Genomic DNA, 23,825 nt, shown 5'->3' with positions numbered 1-23,825 from the left:
GTTGTTCTCTTTTTCTTTATTACGGGCACAAAACACAGTCACCTTTGGGCTGTCACGAACATATTTCAGGAAAACATGTAGGTGTTGACCTTACCAGTAACACGAAGCTTGCTTTCATCACTAAAATTATGGATTCCATAAATGCCTCACTGCATTCTAAAGGATGAAACATTACCAATGGAAGTCACATCAAATCCATAAATATACAAGTAAAAGTACAAGAAATACAAGCTATATTCTTACATCTCAAAACAATCCGTTAGTTGTTTGAATGAATATTTATAATCTTAAACATTTCTAAAGTTCTTTTAGAAACACGGAATATGGGAGGGTGAATAGTGCAATTTATTTATTTAAATATTTATTTATTTACTTATTTATTTCTTACTTATTTCTTATTTACTTATTTATTTACTTACTTATATACTTATTTACTTATTTATTTATTTACTCTGGTGGAGTTAAGGCTATCAGGCCTTCCCTTTCACAGCACCAGAAATGCAATACAACTATAAGAAAAATTATACATCAATGCAATTAATCTACTGTAATAATGAGCGACAGAATGAATATGACATAAAAACAACTGAACATAGAAGTAGAAATTGAAAATAATAAAAATTAGTCTTATCATATTAAATGACGCAGAAAAAGGACAACAAAAAGTAAAAACATATAAAATAAATATAGACACAAAATAACAGTGACACTCATGTCAGCATCATTGTTATTAACCAAAGGACAATAAGCTGTTTTAGTATCCTGGCACAAAGACAAGAGAGGGGATTAATCTCATAAAAGGAAATTATTGCCAAAATACTGAAGATAAAAACTTCGGCATAAATCTAGCAACTTCTCGGAAACATACTTTTCTAGTTTACTTCTAAACTGTGACAGTGTCCAGCAATCCCTGACGTCACTAGGTAACGAATTCCAGAGGCAAGACAATGAGACAGTATAGGAGGATGAATATAGCGAAGTTCTGTGACGAGGAATAGAAAGAAGAGATTGATGCTGATTTCGTGAAGTGAATATAGGATTGATGCGGAGAATAAATTATATAATGAAGATGATTAATATTGTGTTACTGTTGTAACATACACTGCTCCATCGATATAGACAAAAGCCAATGTTACCTACTTGGATATAACATGCGGAACAAGTCCCCTGCAATCGGAAAACATCATGTTTCGGTAGTGCATCATACAGGAATGGATATTCACGAGCTTTTAATTCATTGAAAAAAAGTGAATCTGATACAACGTTAATATAAATTAATTTTATTTTCTAGAATAACGGTCTTACTAATAAAAACTCTATATACAGACGTTTAACTGTCTTATACTTTTACAATGAGTAACTCGTTTATAAGTCGTGTGTAAATTCCTTACTAATAATCACTACATTCATCGTGTATAACAGTATAACTGTTATCGCAGCTACGTCACAGTTTCGTCATTACTTCATTACAAAAGGTAATAGAATATCTGAGACTCTCTATTGCATCCGGTAGAGCGCTCTAGTGTGCTGTGTTAAGTATCGATAGTACCACTGGCTCTGATCGATTACACACTATATTTTTTGGTCAAAGAGTACAAACTACAGCAATATTATTCTACTTATTCTGTGCTCTTTGGTGTGTTCTTCTGTGGTTACAAGGCATCTATCATCATAAAATGACAGTCGATACGAACAGCTGTTAGAGACGCGGCCATTTTTTTTCCCTATATACAACGCTTAAACAAGGGGTTTCGTGTATATAATTACTGCAAAGCAATTCCCATTGTATAGTTACAGACTGTTTATACATCCATCGCTTATGCATGGTTTATTAGTAAAGTGTTCTGTCTCAACTCTGCACAAGTCTCTTATAAAAACTATACACGGTTTATTAGTAAGATTGTAAATCTGTAACAAATAAATAAATAAACAAACAAATAAATAAGAAAGTAAAAAAAAAACTAAGAAAGTAAGAATAAATAACTAGATGGTTGGATGGATTTTTTTATTTTAGTTGATTATTTAACGACGCTGAATCAACTACTAGGTTATTTAGCGTCGATGAGATTGGTGATAGCGAGATGATATTTGGCGAGATGAGGCCAAGGATTCGCCTTAGAATACCTTGCCTTCACATTACAGTTGGGAAACACCTCGGAAAAAACCCAACCAGGTAATCAGCCCAACCGGAGATCGAACACGCTCCCGAACGCAACTTCAGACCGGCAGGCAAGCGCCTTAACCGACTGAGCCACGCCGGTGGCTTGGATGGATGGATGGATGGATGGATGGATGGATGAAAGAATGGATGAATGAATTAATTAATTAAGAAATGAAAATATGAAGAAATGTATAAATGAAAAAATAACAAATTATTAAATAAATAAATAAATAAATAAATAAATAAATAAATAAATAAATAAATAAATAAATAAATAAATAAATACTGTATTCGTTAAACGCTCCAATAATATCCTTAATATCTGCACCGTTTTCAAGACGTTGAATAATATTTATTTTGTCAGAAATATTCAGACGTGAACGTGTTTGTGACATGATGCCCACCGGTATGCGGAGGCTTGGATTCTCGTCCAACAGACTACGTTGTACTGTTCCGCTGCTTTCTTTGGACTCAAACGCATTTTACGAAGTTCACGGACCAGTGTGTCGACATATCAATTTGCATTGTATTAAATTATTCTAACACAGGCATTCTTGAAAAGTGACAGTCTATAGCAGCTACAATTAGCGTAATTCATATTGGATGGTTATTAATGTGTAAAATTGTAGAAACTTAAGTACCATAATAGGCTATGTGAATTTAAATCATTAACAAAAATATTTGTGATGAGAATTGCTCTCTGTTGAACAGAATCATGCAAACTGTAGGATTCGGGAATTTTTATGCCCTACAAGGAAAAAATGTCCTGCAAGCCAGGGAAAAGCTTTCAGTAGAGGGCTAATTCTCTCCCAACTCCCCAGTTAATTCCCCACTCTATATCTGTCTACACGCAACACTGACATACTGTCGATGGTTTCGATAGAAATGGGAAATACCAGGTGCCAAATAATTCCGATAGAACAGTTTAACAATTGATCTGTGAACTGGTACTGTTATCTAGGAAGAACGTTATATGAGATTAAGACGTAACGATTCGATATCAACTGAGCGTAACGAGGTGAAATGTTCACACACACAACTCGAGTGGTTTCAAAGAATTCAAAGTTCTGTTTTAAATAGAAAATATCTTGTTATACTGCCATTTCGAAACTTCGCAGTCTAAGTAGATCTTAGCTATTTATTTAAATTAAATTTAACTTAAACAAAAACACGTAAATTTATAAATTTAGAAGAAGTTCAAAACCAGTATTAATTTCATTTTAGATTTCACCTCCTGGTTCCCCTCCATTCCCTCTTTGAAATTTCAAATGTCTCTTGTATATTTTCTTACTTAAATTTGAAAAAGTATTCAATTGTTTATTATACATCTCATTTAGACGGGAAACAAATGAATGAGATGCATAAACAATTTTACTGCATAATCTTTCAAATTTAAATATCAATATAAAGGGTGTCATTTGAAATTTCAAAGAGGAAAGAAGGAGAGTGAGGAGTTGAAAGCTAAAATGCAATTAACACTGGTTTTCAACTTCCTCCTCAATATCTAAATTGACATGTTTTTTAATTTAATTTAAATTTAATTTAAATAAATAGTTATTTAGACGGAGAAGTTTTGAAATGAAATTAAAGGAAATAGGATTACTTCAGTGCTGTGAAGTGGTCAATGCACACTTCTAAATAATTTATCTTTGTAAACAAAATTTGCAGAGCAAATTGCAGAGAACTGCTGTTGCAAACAGGGTGGAAGTGAAATAACCTTGCGGATTGAAAGGGACGATAGGGTACGCTGAAATGAATAGAAAACCTGTATTACGTATTGTGATTAAATGCACAGTTAATTAGAAAATTAAGGTTGAAGTTTCAGCAGTCCGACAACATCGCCGGGAACACACGCTTCTCCTGATACAGAAGTAAGAGTTCAACGAACTCGGTAACCAAGTGTGTCTCACTAGATGAGCTGTTCTCCCTGGCGCTGTGTTGCAACCAACTCGCAGCGTACAATGGTTTGAATTTAGAGGTTTTTAAAATTAGATTTACACGAAAAGCGTTCACGATATTGAAATACGCCAGAGGGATAAATTATTCTTTATTAGCTTTCGTATCGATGAGGACAAAAATCAGGATCATACTCTCTATAGAGATTGTTAAACATTTGAGGAAAAACTTTTTTTCTGAAGGAAAAATAACTCAACTTTTCACCAATACGATATTATAGTTTTTTTTTGTTACTTACAACATGAGCTATTCACTCTGAAAATCTACAAGGCTATTTCACTTCCACTCTGTACATCCAATGAAGCACGAAATTGTCAAGCGAGTTATGGAGTACAAAATGTGGCCTATGCATGGGTGACGAGTGCAAATAATACAGAAATGTTGCACATTGGCATAATACACTATACGTACGTAAGTTTTCTTCGTATGCAACTTTAGACATCGTAGCAAGAATAGACATCAAAGTTTATACAACGGATGACGAACAAGCATTTGGTGAATCGTAACCCATAAATGTTTTATTCTGTTATCACACCAATGACTTTGTCCTCGCGTCACGTGATAGTAAAAAAAAAGGTAAATTGTATCAGTATATTATTTGCATGTCTATCAAGAAAGATAAAATTTCTTAGGGCATTGGTGAGAAGATTCACTGGTTCTGGCTTCAACTGTGATTTTCTCAACACAATAGTATTCGTGGAAATAGAGTAAATATGATTTTTTTGAAGAGCCTAATTTGTTATTTAAAAAGAAAAAAAGGTTGCAATAAAGAAGTGAATTATTGCAACTTAATTTATAAAGTAACGCATTTATGCGAAAAGTCATCTACGGAGATCCTGCATTGAATATTGTGTAATTCAAACTGCCAAAGGTTAGAAATGAAAAGCATTAACCCTATGATATTCGGCACTCATCAACCAGTTGAAACACCCGTTAATTTTTTCTTGCTATGTCCCATCAGTAAGAAAACAGTGCCAGTAACTATTTCGGTGACAGATTCGCGCTACAAAATGAACATGAACAGTGTTTTTCGAAACTGAAATAAAGAAGGAATCTTTTTCATGGCGCTTCGTTACCAGTGTTACCAATTCAGCGGTTTTTCCGCTAGATCTAGCGTCTTTCAGGATTAGTTTAACGGGTAAAATTTATGAAATTTGTATTGCCCATATAGGGATTTAGCGGTTCTTTAACACTCACAGCAGTAAAATAACCATATTTCGACATTGGTAATATAGCAATTTTTCGGTTTCTGCACTGTATCTTAGCGGGCTTTTATAAATCGAGTTGGAAACACTGTTCGTTACACTGACACCTGCCGAATGGGTTATTCAGGGTGAAATAAGAGATTGTAAAAGTTGCAATAGCTCTCTTATTAACAGGTGTAGAAACCTAAACATATAAACCTATATTAATTTCATCTTTGCCTTACACTGTCATATCCGTTTTTCGATCGGTACCATTGATATCATACATAGCAAACGAAAAGCCATCTTAAATATTTGAAGTCCACCTTCTAACCAATCGCTGTTTTTCCCCCTATTTCATATTATGATACTATAAATATTTCCTATTAAAAAGCCGAGTCTCGGTGAAGAATAAAATGCATATCTCCCATTATTACATGAACATCTTAATGACTTGTAGACTAATTAATACTTCGTATTATTTTCTCTGAAAATTAGTGAAATTATATAGCCTAAATGAAAAAATGTACGTTAGCATATTAATAAGGTACTAACCTTGTCAAAGGCAAGAGGCCTATGCCCGCGGTCCCGGTCGGGTTGGTCCATGTTGTTCTTGGAGTGGGATGAGCGGGGGGGCTGGGGAGGGGGGGAGACGGTCCTAACCGAACTCCATGGGGCTCTGGCCCCACCCCATCACTCCAGTCACCCGCACATGCGCACTGAAAAAAATATATATGTTACCGATAATTCAACAGTGCTTTGACTTAGATATACAGTACATAGTTATATAGTGTGGCCAGATTTCCAAAATAAAAAATGGGACACTTATTAAAGTTGATATGAATAAACATGTTGTCTAAATATTCATTATTACTTGTGTTTGTATAATGTCAGTGAGCAATAAGGTCCAGTATTATTTATTTTAAAATAAATACTACACTGTTTACAATAACTAGGCTATAATAATTATGCAAGTACATAATAGAGTAGCAAGGATATTGTAACTAGTCTGGATTAATTAGGTTTACTTATTTGTTTAAAATACTTCAGCTTAATTGGACTTTATATCATATCTATATCACTGTATTCTGAACTTTGTTCATAACAAAATTTTTTGCCTCATTACTTTTTAACTATTTTAACTTTCTCCATGAAGATCAACTGTACAATTTGCATCATATTTCTTTTATGAGTGAATTTTCTCTAGAAGTGTTTGCCTTTCCTTCTGGAAACTATAGAAGTTCATGCAAAACACATTTTTGAATCCATGTTGAATCTTTCGTACACTACTTTTAACACTTGAATATAAATAATTGATTAAATGGCGATCTTACTCGTGTTAATTATGTAAGCATGTGTGGCTTACAGCTGTTTCGGTGTTAGGCTCTGAGGATGGTGTCAAGCAACACCGAAACAGCTGTAAGCCACACATGCTTACATAATTAACACGAGTAAGATCGTCATTTAATCAATTATTTACATTTTTGAAATTATATTTTGTGATTAATATGGCCTTTATGGTTTTAACTGAAAACTGGTTCCTTTCGTAAGACCAAATTGAATTCATCAATGAAAACACTCTTTCTTATGATGCATTGGTGCCAGGCATTCCTAACATAACTCTCACTATCTGAATTATGTTTGTAAAACTGAAGGTTCAGAACATAGTGGGCCCAGCACCATTTACTAAAACTGTAGAAAACATGGGTTAAAATGAAGTTATCAATGTAATTCAATGAAAACATATAGCAAGTAGTATAAAGTGTACAATTTCACACTAAATGATATGTCAATCTTCATTAAACTACGGTATTCATTTAATTTTAACCCTTGCTTTCTCCGTTTTTAATAAATGGCGCTTGGCTCACTATGGCTCTGAACCCTTCAACCTGCCTTTGACTTTCATAATTTGTAATGTTTCAGTCCATCTGTCTGTAATTTTAACATCGCACTCCTTCCAATATTCAATTTTTGCTCCGTAATATGTTCTTCACGATTGACTTCACTGAATAGGACATCTTCATCTATAACTTTTAAAATATTAGTGTCAATTTTGGCAGTAATGTGAAGACATTTTAACTTGAGATCAAGATGAAGGGACATTTAACAGTGCCCAAAAAATAAAATAAAAAGAAATATTTTAACAATAATTTAGAGAAACGGGACGTCATTTAAAAAAACGGGGGACAAGAGGCTGAGAAAAGGAACAATCCCGTTAAAAGCGGGATTTCTGGTCACCCTATATAAATGACAAAATTACGGAACATACAGATACATTATTAGATAAGTGATTCAGTGAGATAATGGTTAATTCTGAACTGCGAAGATCGTAGAAAGAGACATCAAGTTAACGACACAAATTACTCCTGGGTTTATGTCTATTCTTGGAAAGTAATGTAATATTACTCATCTAGAAAGATCTCTAGGCTGACAGCACACTGCATCGGACATTCTGTCTCGGATGGCACATTTTCGTCTCGGACAGTCCGATACCATACAAGGCAGTTTCGTCTGTCTCGGACAGAATTTCGCCGCGATGCGACAAAAACCTACGTAAAGGGTTTGTCCAAACACTGCTACTCTCAATAATATGACATGATGACAATTGATGACGAAATTTTAGACAATGATCTATTATTTTATGTGCTTAGAAGAAGAAAATCGCATAAAATTTCAACCCATGCTCTGAATGAAAAATTAATGTACTTGGTTTATAACTGCATCAATTTATTTCGTAATTTTTTTCCCAATGTTCATCGACTAGGTCCTTCTTATACTGTTTTTTTTCAATGTATAACCAAAAAGTGGGGGCACTGCATGCAGACATAAAAAATCTATTTGCGTCAAAATGGAAAATAGTCGTAAATAAAATGTAAGTATATAATTATGCCATTAATTCTGTAATGCTTGGGAAAAGTCGTTTAAATCAGTTTCCACAAACATTTTTTATTAATTTATTGACAATTTACGGAACATCTGCTCGCTTGGGAAAAGAGACATAAGTACTTCTCCCATTACAATAATTTATACAGAAGAAAATCAAATCGACATAAACCAGTGTGAAGACAGTTTTTTTCCTTCTACTGTAAAATTAACATTTTTTACTTGTGCCACTTTTCCGAGTACTACAGAATTACAAAGTGTCTCAAAATAGACCGTCAAATTAATTGTGGTAGTAGCCACAGAGTAAATAAATATGCCAGTGAAAATCCCACAGTCCTATTTTAAGTATTTTTCAAGTTATCATTCTGTGAATGTCCCAACAATAAAAATTAGACAATCCCTGAAAGGTCGAAAGGAGGGAAAGGGTATTTGTTTTCTATAAGAAAGGCATTCCCGATATTTTGTTTCTTTTTGCTTAAATGATATTTACAAGGTCTTGAAAATATGTTCAGATGAATCACACGCGAAAAATAATTCATCTGCGCATATAATATGTCTTCCACCAGCAGGACCGGCGGGTATTCACCTTACCACTCCTTAAAAATCACTTGTTAATGACTCGGGCCATCCTACAATACAAATGACAGCTCAGATTCCATGTCATATTGTGATTCCAATTGGCGATTACTGCATGCAAACCCTGCGCTTGGTGGGGGGAAGTCAACTGACATAGAAGTCCGCCAGAATTATTTTTATATGTGTTACACACACACACACACACACACACACACACACACACACACACACATATATATATATATATGGAGAAGTGACATAGTGTTAAGTATGTATAATAGCCCAAAAAACCAGTAGACTGACGTACACAGACACCCGCACCCTGATTGAAACAAATGAATTTCAATTCAATCTAATCCAATGCAACAAAACTGGATACAATCTAACTTAAATCTAGCTAATCCAGTAATTTCAGCTTATTTTAAAATGTTATAACTCAGAAAATACAAGCCGCATAGATAAGGCAGCCTACTTAAGTCAAGCTGCTTGGAAACGAGTCAGTCCTCTTGGAAACTAGCCACAATGCTTGGAACCTTCCATTGCGCTTGGAAACTGGCGGCGTCACTTGGAAATTAGCCAACTATAAAAATGAAGTTAAATCAACTGAAAATTAACCAAATGTATTAAAAAAATAGATAACCGACTTGAAAAATGAATCAACTCACTTGATAATTGAGATAAACTGCTTAAAAATAAATCAAATAATTTGAAAATAAATCGGCATACTTGAAAAATAAGGCAAATCACATGGAAGATTAATCACGCAACTTGAAAAATTAAGACCACTTCTAAATCAGCAAAATCACATGTAAAATAGCGGAATTCGTTTCAAAATTACGAACCTGGTTACTTTAAATAAGTTATGAAAAAAATCCGTTTAAAGTTAACAAAAGCCCTTAAAATGACCGAAATCACTTAAAAGCTGTCTAAGTCATTTGAAAAATGCCCAACATAACCAAAATTGTGTAATTATCTTGAAAAACGACGAAAGTAACTATGAAATGTATCAAATCAGCGGAATTACTTGAACAATGAACTAAACATTTGGAAATGAACCACGTCACCCAAAAATGAGATACATAGTATATAAAAAGCCAACATAAAAATTCACATAAATATACCCCGAAAGAGCAATATTCGTGTTCAGACACAGTTCCCTTTTTCATAAAATGAGAGAATTATTACACAAATTATATGTAATTCACAAAAATATCTGTTGTTTCTAAACTAAAATTTAAAATTCTAATTCAAGGATCAGGTTCTTAAGAGTAGAAGAAAGATAATAGCATACATAATCCGCAAATATATATAATTTATAGACTAAAATTTAACATGGATGAGATACTTAAGAAGTACATGTAAATAATAATGAAGTTAATAATAATAACACTAGTAAGTATGATAATTTACACAGTATACTTAAATAATTTCAGTATAAATAAACGATTATGTTGATAATGATCATAGATAATGATCATAGATTATTATTATTATTATTATTATTATTATTATTATTATTAGTCATAAACTCTTCTGTATTGTAAATTCTACATCTTTCTCTTCGGTCTCTAGACGTATTAAAAATTTCATTATTTAGGAGATTTCGATCCATTCAACGTATAGAATTATTGGAACATAACAATGCTTTAATATGAATTGTATAAACTTTCTACACAAATTGGTAATACTTTCTGTAAGGGTTAACTCCTTTCCATAAAATTTAATAGTATTTATTCTTGTAAATTAATCATTGTAATCTTTGTTCTCTATTTTGTTGTTATTATCGCAATTATTTAGTTAAGTTGTACCATAGTTGTTCATTTTATTGTATTAATTGTATCACTGTGCTGGACTTTTATTGGCAAATGTCTGTTGTCCAGCACATAAATATCAATAAATAATAATAATAATAATAATAATAATAATAATAATAATAATAATTATTATTATTATTATTATTATTATTATTATTATTATTATATCATCGTCATTATTAGCAAATCATATTGTTACAATAATAAAGATAATTTATTTATTTTATTTAAATTTAAATATACAGAACAAAGAATATAATTACAAAACAAACAACAGAAATAGAAATAAAATAATACAAGCAATATAAAAAGAAGATACAGTAGTATTAACAAAATTTGAGACCGAATGAACAGCGCTCGTGCTCGGTCGCAGTTCAGATGATAGAAATAATATACTTAGGGAAGAAATAAACTTTCTTTACAATACATGGTAAATATTAAGGAGAGATACCTCTCATATGAGTTGTTTAATTCTATATTTGAAAACGACAGTATGGAAAGTATCCAATTCTGGACGAATTTTTACTGTAGAATTGTATAGATGTGGACCGCAAGTTTTACTCGGCCTACTAGTAAAAGAGCATTTAAATTCAAACTAGAGTAAGAGAGTTATATTGTCGCATTTATTGAGAAGTGTTTTATATCTCATGAAAATAAACCAAATATCATAGGCCTATATATATATATATATATATATATATATATATATATATATATATATATATATATATAGACCTAGGTTAAAAATAACTTGAGAATAATCCAAACTACCTAAAATGGTCAACTTGTTTGAAACATGAGCCTATTATTTGAAAATATGTTTCAAATATCTTTCAAAATTGATTCAAATCAATTGGAAAATGAGCTGAATCTCTTGAAAAATCAGTCCTCATACTGAAAACTTAAGTTAATGCTATCGGAAAGTGAGTTGATGGGACTGGACGAAACCTGTGAGATTAATGGTTGACCATATTGTATACAGAGTCGTGCCACAATGTGGCAGTTGAACTACACTGACATGGTAGCTCAATATACAATGTTACAGGAAGGCCATAATCTGACACAGGTTATGGAGACAATGGAGTGCTATTAGCGTATCGAAAATTGTATCATATAGGATTATGTTATCGACTATTGGACGTGTTGTGAAATGTGCTGTTTACAACTTCAATAGTAGAAATGTGTGTCGGTAATTACATCGAAAATTACACGATACAATGAAGTCTAGTGATTAAGGGTTGTAGGATGTGGTAAGAAGAGGGTACAAACCTTTGCAATAAAATAAATATAATTTGTACTAGCCCAGCGTTTGTAAGGGAAGACTTGAGAAAACAAGAAAAACCCAACCCGGGATAACAGGCCCTTAAAAACGAACTCCAGATCTCCAGAGTACAAAGCAGGCGTATTAAGCACATCGTGTTCTCAGTATACTATCATCATCATCATCATCATCATCATCATCATCATCATCATCATCGTCGTCATCATCGTCGTCATCATCATCATCGTCATCATCATCATCGTCAGCATCATCATCGTCATCATCATCATCGTCATCATCATCATCATCGTCATCAATAATAACAACCGAATTATAATTTATTTCAAAGTCTTCGGACAGTTGACTAAACAATAATAATCTTTCTATTCGCTTCTCGAGAATAGAGATTTCTACGAGCTCCACGATGCTTTTCCTTTTTCGGTCCAATATTGCTCCATTATCGTTGTACGAATATGTGTCTCGAAGCCCTGAATTCTCTTTCTATATAGTTCAAAGAGGTCGCGTAACAATGGCATTACCAGCATGTCTGCCACCCGCATGACAAGCGTGTCAGAGAAGTTGCATGTGTGCTAGGTGACAGTTTCCTTCATTGTTTTCCGCGTGTGCAACGCCAGCATTCACTTCCAGATGACACCAAATGGAAGGGAAATGATGTATAGGCATATATTATCATGTTAATAATAACACTGTAATAATTGAAAAAATAATAATCATCATCATCAAGAATATCATAATAACGGTATTAATAATAAAATGATAATGATGTAATAATATTAAAACAATGTAATAATAATAATATTATTATAACAAAATAATAATAATTTTGTTTTACTTTCTGGTGGAAAAACCTGATATGATGCATATAATAATTCAAATAATGGACTTAATTAATAAAAAAAATGGTTTGACATAAATTATCTTTCTATCAACGAAAATAAAACCATAATTATTCCATTCTCATTATCTGAAAAATGTAACGAACCTCCTACACTTCGGATATAGTGAACGAAATATGCAAGTCCGAAGAGGTTCACTATATCCGGAGTTGGCTGTAATAATAATATCAGTGAGAGAGCATGCATTATTTATTTTGTCTCCTATAGTGAGCCATATTTATTGATTCGTATTTATGGACGTATATTAAACAGGGAAATTTAATTTATTTCATTAACTGATGTTCGTACTTTCTTTATCCATTCATGCGTACATTTGAGAATGTCCAGGGTGTGCTGTTATGATTTATTAAACCTAATTACTATTGCATCAGTGTGTATTTAACGGAAGCAAACTCACACCTGCTGTAATTAAACCTCTTTCGGGACTTGCGCTTTACACTGGGCAGAACCGCTCCCATTATTCCTCGAATCTCGTGTACGTTTCAGTGTTCATTGATTTCATACTGTATTATTATTATTATTTTTTTTTTATTATTTCGCGTTTCGAATGCAGCATTTCGATTCCCAGTAGGCGAGTGCAGATTTCTCTCCTACATATAACTGCGCATTCCCGGCCAACAAGTCAATCAGCTGAGTGCGCTCCTAGTATAATGGCAGTTGACATTGGATATACGTCAACATATATATGCCTAACTTGGAGTCAGGCCACAAAGGGAAACATCGAAAGGGGAAGGTTCGATACGGTGCTGTGGATTGAATTCGGCGTAGCTCAGTGGTCAGAGCGCTTGGCACGTAGAACCAAGGACCCGGGTTCGATCCCCGGCGCCGGAGCGAATTTTTCTCCTAAAATATTAAGTGTCAATATTACAGATAAATTCTGTAGGACAAATTAATATATCTATAATATTCTCCCTAATTATGTCAGGTTGAGAATACAATGCGTGCAGTTCTGCGTTGTGCATAATAGGCTTCCGGTAATAAAATTATCTTGTAAACGAACGCTGCGTAGATAACACCACGCGATTGTGTCTTACTCTACCGAGAAATATGGCAGACAGCACTCAGGCTCCGCTGGTCTGCTAGAGGAGCAGTAGTGCATGTGGTGTTTTGAATTCGATTTGTGTTTCGTTCATTTATGTAACAGATAAGTATAAGTTGGACATTAATAATTTCGGGTAATGTTCTGTGAGAAAAGATTTTATACGTTAACGTTAGGCAGGCAGGCCTGTGTTGTAGACTACTTGAAAATTTCATCTTATTGTAGCCTAAGTTTTCCGATAAGCAAGTTACAATATAATAAAGTTTCAATTGACCGTCTGTGCTTATATAATAAGATAAGCACAGACAGTCAATTGAAACTTTACTACTTGAAAATGCAAAAACAAAAGACTCAGTTATACCAAAACACTTATGCCTGAAGGAAAAACAAAATTCGGAGACTTAATAAGAGAGAGAACGGGAGAATCGTTTTTGAAATAATTATGCAAACATTTCAGTGACTCGAGCAAGAGAAACTAGCTTCGAACGCTTTGATTGACATGCCAATAAGAAAGTTCGAACTTACCAGGTTCGAAAAAGAGAAAACAGTGCTGAACGTTCTCAGAGAATTAACAAACAACGAGAGCGTATTGCTAGAACTAGAAGCATAGTCGAGAGTTAATACGTATGTTAGCATTTCATTACGATCTAAATATCGATGTTGCTCATTTTAATAATATTCAAATAGGTAAAACGGATAAAATGAAACGCAAAAATAGGGTAATGGATCAAACGGATTATGTTGTGCTGCTGGAAACGTTTTCTCTGATACTCAAGAGCCCCCACAATCATTTAAAACTTACTTATAGTAGTACATCCGTTTAAATACAAGTTTTAAATAATACAAGATAGTGCAACATCTTATTTCAAATGGTGCCGTTTGGTGACAAAACAGAGAGAATAATCCTTTTTTTTTGTTATTTTACGACGCTTTATCAACATCTCAGATTATTTAGCGTCTGAATGATATGAAGGTGATAATGCCGGTGAAATGTGTCCGGGATCCAACATCGAAAGTTACCCAGCATTTGCTCATGAGAATAATCCTCAGTTCTTACAAATATAGGCCTATTCTATTTCAGACGCTGTTAGGTCTAACGTAATAGCAAGTTTAAAAGTAGAATTAATTGAACAACTCCAGAGTGTATTGCATTGTAATAACAATTACATTTATGCTTCTAAACATAACTTTGAAAATAATTCAGGAGCAAACGACTTATAACTTATAATAAACTAATTATGCCTATTCATTAATAAAAACAAAGCTGTATTTGGAAATATAACAGATTTAAGTAAATGATATTTATTTATAACAAGACGTGCAGCGAAGCGCAAGGGTATGGCAAATAAATAAATAAATAAATAAATAAATAAATAAATAAATAAATAAATAAATAAGTGAATAAATAAGTGAATAAATAAATAAGCGAATAAATAAATAAGTAAATAAATAACTAAATAAATAACTAAATAAATAAGTAAGTAAGTAAATAAATAAAGTGAAAAACAAATGAAACCGCTGTACATAGATGACATACCAACAGCAAATATTTCGGTATCGAGGATGATAGGAATGTATATTTCGTTGAAAATTCCAAATATAAGTAAAAGGAAGATTGAAAGTTTCGAGAAGGAACCATAATTGATATTCCAGCTCTCAGACATATTTCCAATAGTCTGTCTGTGAAGTACGACTAAGATATTTTGAAACTGTATTTTGTAGAGTTTAATTCCGCAGTATATCGCAAGAACAAATTCATTGTCTCGGGCCGTCGTACTTTAAGCCAGTCCATCATTAATCTAGAGGAAGGCAAAATGAAAAATAGGAACTCTCTCTCTCTTTCTCTCTCCCTGTAGCAGTGCTTAAATATTTGATGAGGGCGAAGCGGGCCTCTCCACTGGAGTGTCTCGTTTTAATTACAATTCTAACGTGTCTTTTACGTGTGCCATACAGAAGGAAAACGTCCTCCACGGACATTAAAATACATTATGTTATAAATTGTAGCGACAGGAAGCAAATTTATGTAAATCTTCAGAAAGTCTTAAGAAATATTGTACTGACTTTCTGAAAGTACCAGAAAGCTTGGAGTCATGTGTTAAACCAGCTACACTGTTCCTCTCTGTCGATTTTTCTCTACTTTGTCTTTCTCGATACGCTTGAATCAAAGTCTATTACAAACGAAATCATCTCTTAGCTCATAGCAAAGAAGTTATTTCAAACTGTGCAATTTTAGACTATATTGAAATATATTGATAAAAACTGATACTTTTAAGGACCCTCGAGTTATTTATTCTTATAACTTACGCAATACATTTACTCTTAAAATGCACAGCGGCCATTAACCTCAGAATTAGCGGAATATATAATAAATTGAAGATAAACGAGAAAATAGCCTTCACAAAACTAAGTGGGCAGTTAAACACTAACAAGCTTAATAACTTAAAGTGAATATAGGTTTAATGGGTCCGTCTGTTTGCTTATCATGTAATGTGTAGTCTTGTATTATTAACTAAGCCACATTTATTGATGGGATTAACGTTTTCGGCAATTGTTTGCCATCATCAGATCATCACAAGTATCATATTATACACACAAATACTAAATACAAATGTGAGTTGAATGAAGTAATATTCGGGCAAACAAACTTGGTTACCACTTGACTTAATGCACGTTACATTATGATTAAATGCGTCCTGACTCAGCTGTTTACATGAACAGTATTTACATTTTGTCATAAGTGTTATTGAACTCCAAATTATGACATAAAATAATTACATATGTTATTGATTCTTCGTGTGGAAGTATTATGTTCCATATATTGCATAAGTTAAAACTAGCAGGTTACGAACATACTTAATGCTAAATAATTGTTGTGTTTGAAAAATTATGCTGTTGAAATTATATTTACTTGTGTCAAGTAATCACCCGTAGTATTGCATTTTATCATAAATGTTAAAATTGAACATACAATAACTAAAACTGTGACGTGAAATGATTACATATAATATTCATTCTTCATGTAGGAAGTATTATGTTCCATATATTGCATAAATTGAAACAAATTGCCGAAAACGTTAATCCCATCAATAAATGTGGCTTAGTTAATAATACAAGACTACACATTATATGATAAGCAAAGCTCGGAACTTGGGGACTTGTGTGTCGTGTGCATGAGTAAGGTTACAGGTACAACGTAAACAAAGCTCACCCTGCAAGTGCTCAGGGACAGTCGTGTTTACTAAGAAAGTGGTCACATCGAATGGCAAAAAGACGAACGAATAAACTGTGTCATGTCGAAGCAAATGACATTCAGAGAATTACAGGTAAACGATCTGTTAGAGGAACGAGAAAATACGTGGTATTCGAATGGGTATTATATAAGTTTGAAAATATATTTCTTAAATTTTAGGTACAGAATTTCGTGGAGGAATTCTGAGGAGATACATTATTTTCTTCGAATGAAGAGTTTATATTTTGTAAGTTGTGCCACACACACAAACTAAAGACTGGAAACGGGCATTAATTGAAAGACATTGCAGTCTCTTAAATCGGTGGAAAATTTGTCCATAGCCATGGATCAAGTCATAGTGGAACCTTCCCTAGTAGTGACATAGAAATTGAAAACTATTTTCGAGAAAAATTTAGAACACTTATCTTTCTCAGATACGAGATCAGCTAACAACTGCTGAAAATCGAAAAGGAAACAGTGACAGTGAAAACATTCAGTATTTTAAGTTCGCTCCCGTCACTTCATGTGACGTGGAAATAAGTTTCTTTCGTTTCAAATCATGTTTAACCAACAGACGAAGAAGTTATGGGTTCGAAAATCTTCGAATCCATGTAGTCATATACTGTAATAAAATGTACAGAGCAGAACTGTAAATTTGATATATTTTGCATGTTTATATATATATATATATATATATATATATATATTCTTTAAAATTGCGTATTTCAAGCTACCATAATATTATCAATATGTTGTTCCGGCCAGGAACCACCTTTATAGCAGACCTGACAGTACCTCTGTGCTGGAAGCGGGAGTTTGTTGACATTGAAGTCCGGTAGCTTAGCCACGTTCAAAGACACAAGTCCCCAAGTTCCGAGCTTTGATGATAAGCAAACAGACGGACCCATTAAACATATATTCACTTTATTCAATTGCTTATCGGTCTACACCGCCTCTTCAAAATGAAAATATTAAGACCTTAAGTAAATTTCTGTTCAGAGTCAAAATTAGATGGGAAAAAAGAATAAATGAACTAGTTGAAGAGAGATTATAATGCGAGAGAATCCTTCATTCTACAAAAGCTATTAGTTAAGGAGTTGCCAGATTAGTAACTTGTTAAACTGTTTAGTAAAAAAGAGAAAAGATAAAATAGAATAATAATAGTAAAACATTTAGGAATGGTAAATATAGTGAAGTGAGTTTATTATGATATTATTATTATATTATTATTATTATTACTATTACTATTATTATTATTATTATTATTATTATTATTATTATTACTGCATTCGTGTTGTGTTGTATAGTATAGTATGGTAGATATACAATATTAAATAATACTATACTGTTACTAGTAAAGCTGGAAAATTAAGAAGTAGTTCATAGGCTAGTACTGGTAAAACTATTGTTATATTTACTTTGTATTTGATATGGGAATGACGGATCTGAACTGGAATGCATCAAATCCGCCATGTCCAGACAAGATTGATGATAAATAAATAAATTCGTAAATATTAACTATATCTATTTATCCTTATAAACAGGGACCGTATTCTGTCCCAGGGCGTACGGAAATAAGGTTTGTTGTGCATAGACTATATTGGCGTGACGTCACGTTTGGCGCGTGACTCGGGTACTATCAGGGAACATTTGTATCTTGTTTCTGCTGCAGTTGACGTTCTATTCATGATTCAAAACTAGACCATGAAGATTATTGAAAACACTGTACATTCTAGTGATAAATATTGATAATATGATGAACTTTCCCAGAATTTAAATTATTTGTTACTCTACTTATTTGATTTATTTTTACTGGTACTGGCAAAGTTAAGGACATAAGGCCTTCTCTTCCGCTCAACCAATATAAAAATACATAGCAAATATAAATAACATCAATACAGAATACAATGGAATAATAATAATAATAATAATAATAATAATAATAATAATAATAATAATAATGCAACAGTAGCAAATATAAATCATACTCGGGAGGAAATTAAACACAGAATAAATATGGGAAATGCCTGTTATTATTCGGTTGAGAAGCTTTTATCATCCAGTCTGTTGTCAAAAAATCTTTAAGTTAGAATTTATAAAACAGTTATATTACCGGTTGTTCTATATGGTTGTGAAACTTGCACTCTCACTTTGAGAGAGGAACATAGGTTAAGGGTGTTTGAGAATAAGGTGCTTAGGAAAATATTTGGGGCTAAGAGGGATGAAGTTACAGGAGAATGGAGAAAGTTACACAACACAGAACTGCACGCATTGTATTATTCACCTGACTTAATTAGGAACATTAAATCCAGACGTTTGAGATGGGCAGGGCATGTAGCACATATGGGCGAATCCAGAAATGCATATAGAGTGTTAGTTGGGAGGCCGGAGGGAAAAAGACCTTTAGGGAGGCCGAGATGAGAGGATAATATTAAAATGGATTTGAGGGAGGTGGGATATGATGATAGAGACTGGATTAATCTTGCTCAGGATAGGGACCAATGGCGGGCTTATGTGTAGACGGCAATGAACCTCCGGGTTCCTTAAAAGCCAGTATGTAAGTAAGTAAGTAAGTAAGTACTGTACTCACAAGTTAGGTAATTATTTATACATTTTGAAAAACCTTTTACAGGATGTATTTTTATGCACATCTGTCATTATCGTTATAGATTTCCTAATTGAAACTCTATCGATGGAGATTATTAGAGTGACAAAGAAATTAAAATAAAGAAAAAACAGATAATCAGCGCTTACGCATTATTGAAACCTGACTGTTAAGACATCAGAAAAATGTCGCCTCCGTCAGCCAGTGTTATACCTGTACATTTGGTATACTGGCATTTAAGCAATTGGCATAGGACTAATGTAATTGGAATAGAAAGTACCACAACAATAACCCCCCCCCCACTTACAGGTTAAGGGGTTAGATACAGCTTACAACAGTAAAATGTTTGGAAATATTCAACATTTTTTTCCTCCATTACTATATCTTGTACAATAATGAAAATTGGTGTGTAAAGCACTGTCCTTCTGCTGTATGAAAAATATTTTTACGATTTAAAAAAAAATATATATATATTTTTTTCAAAATTCAAAATGGTGGATTTTTACTGTGCAGTGATGAAGCATTTCCCTCATAACTCATGAACTTGTCAACTTTTTCTTGTTCTCTCTCTTTCATTTTATTGCTGAAACTCATGTTTAGAATATCATGCTCTTTCAACTACATTCCTTAATAAATAATATATATATTTTTTATTTTTGTTAGAAGAAGATACTGATATTGGCCATTTTTTAAATTAATTTAATTTTTATCAGACAATCTATCAAAGGTAGAGAAGTGATCTTGCATCATATTGTAGATATGACATGCATAAATATACACTACAAATTTAATCACAGAATGTTGAATAGTTTTTCAGTTATATGGGAAAAGCTTCATCACTGCATAGTGAACTGAATTTTGAAAAGAGAAATGTAAATAATTTTTTTAAATCGTAAGAATATATATATATTTTTTCATATAGCACAAGAACAGTGTTTTACAAATACTAATTTTCATTATTGTACAAGATACAGTAACGGAGGAAAAAAATGTTGAATATTTCCAAAATTTTACTGCTGTAAGCTGTGCCTAACCCCTTAAGCAGGGACATAGCTAGTTCGCTCAAAGTACTGCATGGGTATTTTTCTTCTTTGCTCCTCATCACAAAAGCTCGTTTTATCTGGAGTCTTCATCTTACCTTTCAACTCTACATTAACCTGTCGGCATGCTCATCATATTTATATCACATAATATAGGTACTGTCACTTCAACTACAATCGATACTCGTATTCAGGAATGATAGTGTATTGCAGATGGTCTTGTTCCCGTAACAGAGACTTCAGTGTTTTGTTTCCGCATGTTCCAGATAAGATTAGCTCATAATGAAAGGACACAGTTTTGCTTTCATCACATATTTAATCTCTAAATTTCTATTTCAATACCATGTCACAGCTATGTGATTGATGCCTACACTTTTTTACTATCTTCGTAACACTACATATTCAGTCTTTGGTAATTATTATTATTATTATTATTATTATTATTATTATTATCTGAATTTAAAGAAGAAATATCTTATATATGTAACATTCTGCAAGATATACAGAAGGGATATAAAGATATAAAGAAATATTAAAAGGTCGAGAAAGATGTGAATAATCTCCAACTTTGTTAAGAAGTAAGTTCACAGAAAAATAATAATAGAAGAATAAAATTTATTCGGATATAAACAAGTTTCACAACATTCGGATATGGTCGCCATTTATGTCTATCATTTCTAGCCTCTTTTCCAGTACATACAAAACACTCTGAAGAAAATATTGCGGAATAATTTCACAAGCTTCCATAATGATAAGTTTCACGGTCCATATCAATTCATTTAAAGTTCTGTATCTTCTCAGCACACTAGAGCAATCTATTATATTTATAATAACGTTTAATAATGCCAATTCGCATCTGTAAAGACAAAACCATTGTATTCTGTTATGAATTTGCAAAAAAAAAAAAAAAAAAAAAAAAAAAAAAAAAAAAAAAAAAAAAAACATTTACTCACTCAAGGATAGTTTGAATTGTTGTTCGTTTATTTCATTAGTATAGCAAGAACAGTGAAACAATTGAGGCGGTAGCCGGAAAAGGGGCCCATGGGTCTATAGGCCCTTTTTCGGGAGAATGTTTAATTCGATTCTCCGTGTTAAAATCTACTTGCTTACGTAGTTTCTTTTCAATATCTTGTACACAGAGGGGAGGATAGCTAATTGAATGAACCCATGCACTCTTGCATAGTTGTGGAATGCAGCAAACATGAACACAGTCAGCTTGAGGCAGGCACTGCAAGCAGTATAATTGTGTTGTGTGTAGCAGTTGTGATCTGTGTGCGATCTGAATTGTTTCAAAATGGGATGAAATGAACATAAACGAAAAAAGAGGAGAGAGGACATGAAAATGAACTTAAAACGGGAAGACAGAAAAATGAATAAACAACATGATATCACTTATGTAACTTCGAAAGGTGCTATTGTTGAAGGTAAGTTTCTAACCCATTACCTCCTGCTGCCAGAAGGAATGTTTCTCCAAGTTCACTGCTGATGAACGGAAAGATCTCTTCGAAATATTTTACAGGGGGCAAACAAAGTTACTACACGATGCTACAGTGGCAGGCCTGTTATAATAAAAATCTACTAGTCATAAAAACTTAAAATCCAAAAGTAAGTCGTGAAAATGCATGGAGATTTTCTCTGCGTCGAAGTGGTGTTCAGCAAGAGGTGTGTCGTCAAATGGTTTTGGGAATCTTCAAAATGTTTGCCAAAAGACAGAGTAATACAAGGGTAAATATTAAAAGATGAAAGATTTGAGAGAAAAAGGAGTTCGCATGAAAACAGACCATATAAAATTAACAACAATATAATGGGATTTACTGCAGTCATACCTACAATCGATTCCACATAACAAGATCCTTTATTGTCCACTAACCCAAACCTAAACATCAAGATTCTCTTTGGGTTATCCTGTGATTATTACAAAGAAAAGACTGGTGAAAAACTGAATGTGAAGTGCAAAACATATTGAAGAGAGAAAAGTTAGATTGGGAGAAAACATCAATGTACTTAGATGATTCCGAAAGTGAGTGTGAGTCCATCCAGGATGTGCACTGAAGTGTAAACTGCACTGAGTGTGAATCCATTCTAGATCAATATTAAATAACTTGTAATCTGTATTCTGTACCCAATAGACATTCTTGATTCTTAAGTATTCAGTATAATTTATGACGTAACTACGAGATATATGTAAGAAATATAATTTTACTAAAATGATTATGAAATCGTAAACCTCTGTAATGAGCGGTGTTCAATGCTGATATCAAATTTTGCTAAAATATAATCATATTGAAAGTATATTGATAAAATAAACTTGTTCTCTGGAAAAAGGGCCTATAAAATGCTTCAATAAAATATATTCTTTTATTAACACTATTAAAGTCGGAATATATTATTTAACAAAAACTTGTAGACAAATATTATTTTAACAGTATGAAAATTCTTATCTTGATAAAAGTGCATCCCAATCGCAATGATATACAAATAAATTTTTCAATCATTGTTTTCTCGAAACATGACATTTGCTTATGGGCCCTTTTTCCGGCTACCGCCTCAATTGAAGTTTTGTGAAAACGAAATAATTCTTCCTGACTTTTGGATATCCCTATACTGTGAGTCTATAACACATAATTTGGTTGGAAATTTGACATGTTCTATGTTAACATAAATTTCAATATAACAATATTTTGCTTTAATATTTTCTATTTATCCAATAAAACGCGTATGTTCCATTAATATTGCATTGTTTCAAAATTGTTTTCCTATAAATGTTCTACTCGTTTGTCTTCGGGCTGCTACACAACGAACGATTTGTTTACGCAGTATTTGTTGCAGGTATTGTTTTTAAACACATTTCAAAAAGGATTACCATAAATAACGTATACCAACTTCAATTTCCCATTGAAAATGTGCGTCGACACAATCGTAATTCGAATGCTAGCATTTCTTGAAGGAAAAAAAAATGCTTCACAAGGAAACGTTCAACACTGGGAGGTTGCGTAGGACCTTCAAATTTTGCACACAGATACGTCTTATTAGTGTAAGTTGTTGAGCCAAAAATAAGTTGCGAAAATAACGTGCAAGGCATTAAAACGATGTTCCGAATAACGCTGTGAATCTCTGTGAATATAGTAGTTGCGGAGCTTTTTGAGTGCAGAGTAGGGAT

At 32.9% G+C, this 23,825-nt stretch overlaps 1 protein-coding gene and 1 non-coding gene across 4 annotated transcripts in view; one reads left to right on the top strand and one right to left on the bottom strand.

Annotated features, from left to right (window-relative positions):
* LOC138710710 (regulator of G-protein signaling 9) overlaps positions 1–23,825 on the bottom strand; it is a 493,358-nt gene that overhangs the window by 344,103 nt on the left and 125,430 nt on the right. For all 3 annotated transcript variants that reach the window (XM_069841776.1, XM_069841777.1, XM_069841778.1), the window contains exon 2: positions 5,857–6,020. In XM_069841776.1, coding sequence (XP_069697877.1) covers positions 5,857–5,907 — 51 coding nt within the window. In that variant the 5' untranslated portion in view covers positions 5,908–6,020. The remainder of the gene's footprint in view (positions 1–5,856; positions 6,021–23,825) is intronic.
* Positions 13,511–13,583, top strand: TRNAT-CGU (transfer RNA threonine (anticodon CGU)). The gene has a single exon. It is a non-coding gene; the product is annotated as a tRNA-Thr (tRNA).

Source organism: Periplaneta americana, chromosome 12 (genome assembly GCF_040183065.1).
Source record: "Periplaneta americana isolate PAMFEO1 chromosome 12, P.americana_PAMFEO1_priV1, whole genome shotgun sequence".
Lineage (NCBI taxonomy): Eukaryota > Metazoa > Arthropoda > Insecta > Blattodea > Blattidae > Periplaneta > Periplaneta americana.
The sequence above is the reverse complement of the archived record's forward strand: the minus strand, read 5'-3'. Positions and strand labels throughout refer to the sequence as shown.